Source organism: Dioscorea cayenensis, chromosome 11, assembly GCF_009730915.1.
Source record: "Dioscorea cayenensis subsp. rotundata cultivar TDr96_F1 chromosome 11, TDr96_F1_v2_PseudoChromosome.rev07_lg8_w22 25.fasta, whole genome shotgun sequence".
Lineage (NCBI taxonomy): Eukaryota > Viridiplantae > Streptophyta > Magnoliopsida > Dioscoreales > Dioscoreaceae > Dioscorea > Dioscorea cayenensis.
The window spans coordinates 3213413-3223006 of NC_052481.1; the positions used below are offsets into that span (position 1 = coordinate 3213413).

At 33.2% G+C, this 9594-nt stretch overlaps 1 protein-coding gene across 2 annotated transcripts; it reads left to right on the plus strand.

Moving 5' to 3' along the window:
* The first annotated feature begins 2047 nt into the window (after positions 1-2047).
* LOC120272453 (probable serine/threonine-protein kinase PBL19) lies at positions 2048-4997 on the plus strand. Of its 2 annotated transcripts, none has more exons than XM_039279280.1 (6): positions 2048-2276; positions 2479-3100; positions 3543-3803; positions 3897-4019; positions 4112-4546; positions 4622-4997. In XM_039279280.1, the coding sequence occupies exons 2-6, from the start codon at positions 2708-2710 to the stop codon at positions 4625-4627; spliced, it is 1218 nt and encodes a 405-aa protein (XP_039135214.1). In that variant the 5' UTR covers positions 2048-2276; positions 2479-2707; the 3' UTR covers positions 4628-4997. The 2 variants fall into 2 exon arrangements, with proteins under 2 accessions (XP_039135214.1, XP_039135213.1); XM_039279279.1 differs by having other exon boundaries at positions 2686-3100.
* Positions 4998-9594: the final 4597 nt, after the last annotated feature.

Here is a 9594-nt window from a genome sequence, read left to right on the forward strand (position 1 = left end):
CTGGGGTGGCACAACTTCTGAATCATTTCAATATCAGCTTTGCTTGGCATGTCAACTCTGAGTTCCACTGCATGAGGAGAAACCTGGCGCTGTTCCCAAATGCTTCCATCCACACCATCTCCAGAGATCTGAATTCTTTTGCTGACACTCTTGCAAATTTCGGGAAATCAAACCCTCGACTTTTCTCTTTTTCTCGAGAGGCTTTGATGGGCCATTTTGGATTGAGGAGCTTTGTTTGCTTCACAATCTTAGCTTTTGAGCCCTCTTTGTTTTTTGGTTTTCTTTTTGTTTCTCTTTAGCTTCGTGCTCTCCTGTCAAAAATTTAAAATAATAATAATAAAAAAAATATTATTTAAACATTTTATCTAATGCCCTTATGTTGATATATTTTTTTTCAAACTGTTCCTATAATTTTGATTTTTTATATTTTTTATTTAAGATTATATATATATATATATATATAAGTACAAGATATGAACTATAAAAGTGTTTATTTTTTAAGAAAGACAAAATGGAGGAAATAAAAAAGGCATAGAAAGAAAAACTTCATAATGGACATTTATGATTATTTCACTAAAGATTATGGATGGGAAAGCATTTTATTGGCAAAATAATGAATTTTTTAAATAATAATAATAATAATAATAATAATAAATTTATGGAGAAATGGATTTGTTTTATGATCAAAACCAATACCACCCCCTAAAATTTTAGTCAATTTTTATTTTAGTAATAAAATATAAAACATATAAAACATATAAAACATTTATTTTGACCATGACTTATAGAAATTTATTTGTTTAATCCCTTATACTATGGCTAGTAATTTTTTTTAAATAATAATAATAATAATAATAATAATAATAATATTGTTGTTGTTGTTATTATTATTATTATTATTATTATTATTATTATTATTATTATGATACATATATGTATATATATATATATATATATATATAGAAGGGATACATTTATTTTATACTTAAAAGTAAATACTAGTTTTCAATTATTTTTAGATGTTTAATCCACATCTTTTACAGAAGTTATAAGTTTTAAACCAGTTCTTTGTCAATAATCTTTAATATTTAATTAATATTAATATATAAAAACATTTATTTTGACAGCTCAATTATACAAATTTATTTATTTTAATCTATTATTCTAGGGATCTATTAGTTTTTCTTGTCATATAATTTTACAAATCAAAGTGATTTTTGGTCCATCAACATTGACCCAGTATTACACATTGAACGCAGTAATATCAAAAATTTCTCATCTATGGGTAGACTTATAGTTTAATTCCATGTGCTCACGGGTGTATTATCACGCAAGTGTACCTGCGCTTGTGGCATTCATTGAAATTTTTTAATATTAAAAAAAAAACAAATTAACAATCTAAATTCTACTTTTTGTTTTTTTTAGAAAAATAATCAAGTGAATTCGATTCCGTGGTAATTATTGGTAATTATCACAGAAGACGTGGTAGATTTTAAATTTTATTATTTATTTTTTATATAATATAAAAATAAATTAGTAATTACTTTTAAAAATTACTATCACTTATTCTAAAAATTATTAAATTAAAATAATTAGACAGATAACGATAAAGTACATCTTGGTTTCATTGTAATTATCACGTAATTAAATCCGTGGGATCATCTCTCTTGTTTTTAATGGACTCTAAAAATTATTAAATTAAAATAATTAGACAGATAACGATAAACGAACTCATCTCCCCTAGTTCTGGAACAAAAAAAATACCATGATTCCATCCTATTAAAAACTGACACGTGTCCCTATTAGCAATAGAAAAAATATAATAACATCACATGAGACACATGTCAGAATATGATAGATTAGAACTAGTGTATTCTCTGGTTTCAAAACCAAAAGATAATAAACTACATCTTGGTTTCATCATAATTACCACGAAACTATATCCGTGGAATCATCTCTCTTGTTTTTAATGGACTTCCTTCCTTCACCTAACTATCTACATCTTCCCAATATTTATTAATATCTCATCAAATAAACACAACAAAGACCAACGACTCATCCCACATAATCTTCAAAGTCTTTCTTCCCACAAAGCAGAGAGAGAGAGAGAGAGAGAGAGAGAGAGATGTGAATGTTCCTAGCAAGTGATGTTAGAGATGTTAATAGTTGAGAGAAAGAGAGGAAGAAGCTGTACGCTATCCAAAGAAAAGTTTCCAGCCAGGAAAGGTTTGAACTTGTATGCAGCCATCCAAAGAAACAGCTTCCAACACGGAAAGGTGTGAACTTGTTTTTAGTCTAAAACTGAACTAGTTATTCCTTTTCTTGCTTTTTTTGATACCTTTTTCTCCTGACTTGTTCATCTTCTCCAAAACTTCTCCCTCTTTCTCTTCTCTTTTTATCTTTTGCATCGCCATTTGTCATCTTAATTGCTCTCTTTCTGGCCTTTCTTTGATGCAAATCTTTCTCTTTTGATTAAAGGGTTCTTTGTTTTCCTCATTCTCTTTCCTTAATTTTCCCTTCTGTGTTTCAAAGACTCTTTCTTTGTTGATTCTTTCATGCCCATGTCTTGTTTGTTTTAAAGATTGGGTTTTTTCTTTCTCATTAGTTGTTCTCTGTTGATGTTCATGCCCTCTTTCTTTCAAAGACTCAATTTTTGTCCATAAAGTTCATCACTTTGAAAATCAGAAGAAGAAGTAGAAGAAGAGAGATGGGGTGTTTTAGCTTCTTGAAAGGGCAACACAGTGGTAGTAAGAGAAGTGGTAGAAGGGAATCCAGTCCCAGACAGACAACTACACCAGCACAGCCTTCTACCAGCATTGCTAGTGGCTCAGATGGCTCTGCAGGAGGAACACAGCCTCCCAGCAAGTCTTCAGCTTCTACTTCCTCTCAGCGCAGCATTACAAACATGTATGAGGAGAAGGCGCAATGCCTTCGTGTTTTCGGCTTCGATGAGCTTAGGCATGCCACCAATGACTTCAGTAGGCTTCTTAAGATTGGAGAAGGTGGCTTTGGTAGTGTTTACAAAGGCTTCATTGATCTAAATGGCAATGGTGAGAAGATCCCAGTTGCCATCAAGAAGCTTAACCAACATGGCTTGCAGGTATATATATACATGATTCAATGAATGTTTGATTCATTTCGATGTTTTGATGCTCAGGAGAATGCTTTGTAGCTTATGCATGATTAAATGTTGATTGTGACTTGATTTTTCTTTGTTTTGGTGTTGTATTCTTGTGACAAGTTGTCATTAAACTAGTAACAGTCTATATTCATAGGATGTAACCAGTCCATGTTGTTGTTTATATGAAATTCAATAGTTTATTAGAGAAAGAACCAATCATTATATGCAGGGATTGTTTTCTTGGCAGTTGTTAGAATTCTTTCTTAGCTTTGAAGAATGTGAGGCCTATATAAACAATGTTGTGTAGATTAGTTGGTAAAATTTATCGGCTATCATCCCAATTGCCACACAAGTAGGAATGTGGCTACTCTGGTTTGTTTTCATTGTTAGTAATTTTTTTTTCATTGATTTTTCACTCTAGGGACACAAACAATGGTTGGCAGAAGTTCAATTTCTTGGAGTTGTTGAGCATCCAAATCTTGTAAAACTTATCGGCTATTGTGGTGAAGATGGTGAGAGAGGGATTCAAAGACTGCTTGTTTATGAATTCATGGCTAACAAGAGCTTGGAACATCATTTGTTCGGCCGAACATTGCCGCCGATTCCATGGAAATTAAGAATAAAGATAGTCTTAGGAGCAGCCGAAGGGTTGGCGTACCTACATGAAGGATTAGAAATTCAGGTGTTACTTAGGATCTTTCCCACTGTATTTTTGTTTAAGAGTAATGCTTTGCCATCAATTGAAAGTGGTTAAAAATTTCATTGTTATGTTCAGGTGATTTACCGGGACTTCAAAGCGGCCAATGTTTTATTAGACGAAGAGTTTAATCCGAAGCTATCAGACTTTGGACTAGCCAGGGAGGGACCGACAGATGGTCGGAGTCATGTATCAACAGCAGTATGTCAGAAATTTTACTTGAATAGTATAAAACTGTGTTACATACTACTGTCTTTTTAATGTTCGTATATTTCTTGGTTTGTTCTTGGCAGGTTGTAGGAACATATGGTTATGCAGCTCCGGATTACATAGAGACAGGCCATCTCACTATCAAGAGTGATGTATGGGGTTTCGGGGTGTTTCTGTATGAAATTCTCACCGGCAGGCGCACGTTGGAGAGAAACCGGCCAACCAACGAGCAAAAGCTATTGGATTGGGTAAAGCAATTTCCTCCAGATGCCAGAACATTCGGCGTAATTATTGATCCAAGACTTAGGCATCAGTTTCCTATTGATGCTGCCCGGGAGGTTGCTAAACTTGCTGATAGATGCCTTGTGAAGGAGGCCAAACTCCGGCCAAGTATGAGCAATGTTGTCGAATGCTTGCGCCATGTGCTCCAATTATCGGAAGACTTCGAGGCCTCTGAACAGCAAAGACCAAAGCCCTCCCCCACACAGTCGAGAAATGCGAAGAGAACAACAAATAGGGTAAAGTTTCTCAAGTCTTTGTTAGTTTCTAGTACTTTTCCGGGTTTAAGCTGATGAATCTTGATGTTTTTACAGGCATAGCATAGAGGTTTATTTGCGCGCCGATGTAACTAATCTTTGTGGCGGTACTAGCACTTGCAGAGATGTTATTCATTTTGTTTTTCGGCAAAATCCTGAATTTTGAAATGATAAAGGAGTTTCAAGGTGTGCATTTTGCAGAGGCATGTTAATCACAGTCAGTACCAATGAATTCATTGGAAGAAGGAACAAAACTTGTAACAAAATTCACAAGCAGCAGTGGTGTGGAAAGATGGATGGATCTTATTTAGCTTTTCTCTATCAGGCTAAAAGATTTCAGTCTATTTTTTGTAATATATATTTACTCCGAGGCATTTGTATGTATGTTTTCTTTAAAGCTTATACAATTTGGAAACATTTGATTTCATGAATACTTCTGAATGGCTCAACAATCTCTGAAATCTGTATTATATTTATCGGTTCATATTGGAAAACAGGTAATCTAAGCATGTTCACAATATGATTTCCAATAAATAAGCCGGATTCTGAAATCCTGGTTAAGGAAAAGAACTCTATAATTCGAGGCTTCGATCCTCGCAAAATTAGATCACAAAATAAGCCAAGAATCAACTTCCATCAAAATCCATATTGCATTCCATGCAAAGATTAACGAGAATATATTCTCCAAATGAGAATATTTTTATTCGAATCGGTACTCTATGTTCCACAATGGTACATGCAGGAAGACTGGCATTTGCTGGCATTCAAATCTTTACCGACAAAAAAGAAACTTCACAAGATGCTATTGAATAAACCTGAGAAACAGGTGTAATAGTCATAAAGGAGCATTACAGCATCGATTATTAAGATTTCGAATGAAATAGGATGGTTAATTAGGCCAAACATATGTCTGAAAATGCATAATTGCCGAATTATTGGATCCTATTTCCTTCAGCCCAGCTTGGGTCACTTTTGAGAAGCCATCATGGCTCTATCCTGCTGCCGCAGTCTCTCCCCCTCACGACACATATATTCCTGGAACTTCTCCTGCTAGTGCAAAAGGAAAGGACAAATGGTAAGATGAACCATAAACTCTAAGAAGAAAAACAGTGATGAGCGGAATCAGTCAAGTCAATTTTACAAGTTGATAGAATTTTTTTCCAACAAATGAAGGAAGTGTCAGATAGTAAATAATAAAAAAAAAAGTGAATGGAACTTACTCAAGGAATTAATAAAAATGGGCATGTAAAATGTATAGCCAAACAAACATTAAAGGGATGACCATTTGAAGTAGTTCTCTAAGTGATTCCTGTACAAAACTTGAAAAAGAATAGAGGCCGCATTAAAGCCAGGGCGCAATTTAAAATAAGATTGAAATGTAGGTGTTGTGTTTACTTCATTAGAATCAAACCATAACATGTAAGTTTCCCTCTTTCCAACTAAATCTCTCTTGGTGAATCAAATAACCAAATGATTGCATGACAAATCTTTGTCATCAATATTAGGAAAATCCAAATCATCACTATTAGATGCAAACCAAATATATATTATTTGGCCTTGATTCAACCTAAGCTTAAGCTGCTAGGACGAAAAACCACGATACACTCCATCCCTTAATAAGTGTCACATTGCAACCAAACCAACCAAACCATACCGTGTTAGATCCAAATCAAACACATTATTTGAGTCCAATTCAACCCAAAAGCTTAAACTAACAAAATGAGAGACCTAAACTTATTATTTAAATGCATATTTATCAAATTACCCAATAATTAGACTACTAGTTAGTCTAATAATCACGTCCCAAGCCTCAAATCAAAAGTTCAAGATTCATCAAAATGTTTACTAAAACCAAGAGGCAATTAAAAAAGATTAGACAAATGTGCCTCATTAGGACGCATAACAGGTAAATTTCTCTTTTCACAACCATATTCTCTTGGTGAATGGTAAACGAATAAAAATATGTCTAGCATTTTCCATGACAACACCATTATCAATCTTAAGTAAAACCAAACCATCAAATTGCAGACCTCACACCAAAAGTTTCAAGAATCATCAAAGATTTCACATGAAGCGTTCAACAGTTACTTTCAAAGGGAATTCCCATATGAATGAAGCAATCACACACAACACCAAAATGCTCCATACATTCTCTCTCCAATCTTCTCAAGCTATTGCAAATATGTGCTGAATGATTATCTTCAAAGAATAACACATACATGCAACAAACACACACACAAGAGAGAGTAGCGAAATTTTGTCCCGAAAATTTGAGCTGCAACATTTGTTGGAGTGATGATTTTCTCTAATTTAATAGATGGCAGAAACCATAGCACAAAACCAAATCACATATCCCATTTTATACAATAAATAGACCCCAAACCATAGTCCAAAGCCAGACCACATATTCACTGATTAAGCGAAGAAGATTTACCCACCAATCAAACATCAAAGCAATAAAAAAAAAAGGTATCCCATTTATAGCTGATAAAAAAAAAGTCCTAGTCTAAAACTACAAATTTGGATCCTCAACATCAAAATCAATCCATGAAATTTTGAGATCCATGGTCTTGAAATCAAAATATCATCCATTCTAAAAATTCAACGGTGAATAATTTGTAGGATATATTGATATAATACCTCATTCAACAGAAGATACAAACCCTAATCCAAAGCCCAAAAGAGATCGCACTCAAATGTAAAACGAGAAACTAAAACCTAATCCAAAAGAATTAAAATCGACATCATAATCTTGAAAATAATGACTGGAATATCTAATAAATTGAAAGGTGAGAACTTTTCAGGATTTGCGATTGAGATCGAGATTAACCTTTCCTCCAAAAACGAAGAACTGGGCAAGACCGAGGGTGGCGACGCCGCCCCAGATCACCATCGTCGACGAGAACAACGACCACTTCCTGTAGATCATCTTCCCTTCTCTCTCTCTCTCTCTCTCTCTCTCTCTCTCTCTCGCGCCGCTCCCTCTTTCTCCGAAGGATTTCACTAGCTCTTTTGTTCAGGGATTTTTACGAACAAGTCCCTCAATTATTCGTTATTACAGAAAACCTCCCAGAATATGCTTAATTGGGGGAAAAAAGGTTTAATTGGCGTATAGGTCCTTATAATTGTGTACTTTCTATCTTTTTAGTCCTTCTAATATTTTTAGGTACAATTAAGTCCTCATATTTAGTCGAATTGGGTCATTCTAGTCCACAACAATATTTTTAGGTACAATTAAGTCCTTGCAATTTATACTTGCCTATCTACACAGCAGATTAAAATGACCTAATTCAACTAAATATAAAGATTTAATTGTACCTAAAAATATTGCAAGGACTAAAAGGGCAGAAAGTACACAATTACGGGGACCTGTACAGTAATTAAACCAAAAAAATCAAAAAACGCAAGTGTACTCTTTTAAAATACAAAAAATTACGGCCATACTCCCGGGATGTGTACCCTCAAAAATACAAACTATGGATCAAAAGATCTAGGCCTTGTTTTGGTTATATGCCTCTGCAAGAATAAAAAATTATATATATATATATATTATAAAACTAATATTTGCCTGGTTATATAACCTTTTGGACTAGAAGTTAATTGAAACATTTTATTTAGAAAATAAACTATTCTTTGTTTTCTCCATTTGATTCATTTTGAGGAAACAAAAACAGACAAAAAAAGAAACAAATTTATATTTTAATATAATTTGTAAATTGATTTTTATTCATAAAAAATATAAAAATAAATATTATTTTTATAAGGATACCTCGGTAATTTTTCACTTGTACATGTATGTAAGCAATTTTTTTAAAATACATGCTTTTGTTTTAAAAATAAAAATTATACTCAGTGCCAAAGCCATCTAGTTTGCGTAGTTAGGGGCACCATTTAAGAGTTTTTTGGGAGGGAGAAAAAGTGACGACTAATGAGAGTTTAAATCCTTCGTAAAAGAATTAATTCAGCGGGAGTGGGTGAGTAAAGCATTACCTTCAAGAGTTTGTATGCCATTTCATTTTTTGTTTTTTTTATCATTATACATTTAAATACCCCATTGTTGAAATCTAGTTTTTTGGCCCATTAATGTAGCAGCCCATACTGTAGTGGCCTGTTATTGTAGCAAACCGTTACTGTAGCAGTCCGAGAGTTTGCTTTAAACTTCAACCTTTTGTCTCCTCCAACTCCATCTCATATCCATGAGTTACAAACCCTAGCCCAATGATCTTTCTCCACCCTTGGCTATTGATAGTTATAGGTAAATAAATATTATTAGGTTTTTCTTATATTTTTATTTTTGTGCAATTGTTGATCTTAACCTTAGATCTGATCTTCATGTTTTTTTTTCTTTTCTCTTTTTGTTTCTTCCTAGATCTTTTGAAGAAGGGGGAAGGAAGAGATTTCAGATGAGTGGGCTAATAGAATTTTCTTGATTTATTTTGACTCTTGTATATTGTATTTGCTTGATTTGGTGTCGATTTGATATGATTATGTTGGAACTTTGGTTGTGTTTTTATGGTGTATGATAATATGTTCAAATGAGAGATTTCCATGAATCTATTTGGTGATTTTATTTGAAGTTCAAAGCTTTATATATATTTTTGACTCATCATTTTTTTTATTTGCCAAAAACTCATTTTTTTTGTTTTACATAATCAACTTAGGATGGAGGTTTACCATGATTTATTCATGAGAAGTATGTGAACCTTATGTATTAGATACGGTGAATAGTTGATTTGGGTTGAGGAACAATGCTTGATGAATAATGTATGTAAAATGATCATATTCTTGAGTTATGTGAAATTCATGAGATGAAATTTGGGTTGATGCACACAAAATGTTTGATAAATTGCCTGTAAGAAGAAATTGGCTTCAAATCAAGATGTAGGGAAATGTGGAGATACTTATGTCATTGACTGTAAGTTGAATTACTAGAATGAATGAATTTTGAAAAAAAAAAAAATTGGGTTTTATATTGTATATATTGTATGTGGGCATAGAATTGGGTATGCTAATCTAGAGGTTTGTTTGAT

Bases quoted from the DNA above. Each gene is read 5' to 3' on its own strand.
- LOC120272453 (XM_039279279.1), top strand. From the start codon at position 2,239: ATGCAGCCATCCAAAGAAACAGCTTCCAACACGGAAAG. The intron at 2,277-2,685 runs GTGTGAACTTGT...TTTGAAAATCAG, and splicing joins ACAGCTTCCAACACGGAAAG to AAGAAGAAGTAGAAGAAGAG. The intron at 4,020-4,111 runs GTATGTCAGAAA...TGTTCTTGGCAG, and splicing joins GGAGTCATGTATCAACAGCA to GTTGTAGGAACATATGGTTA.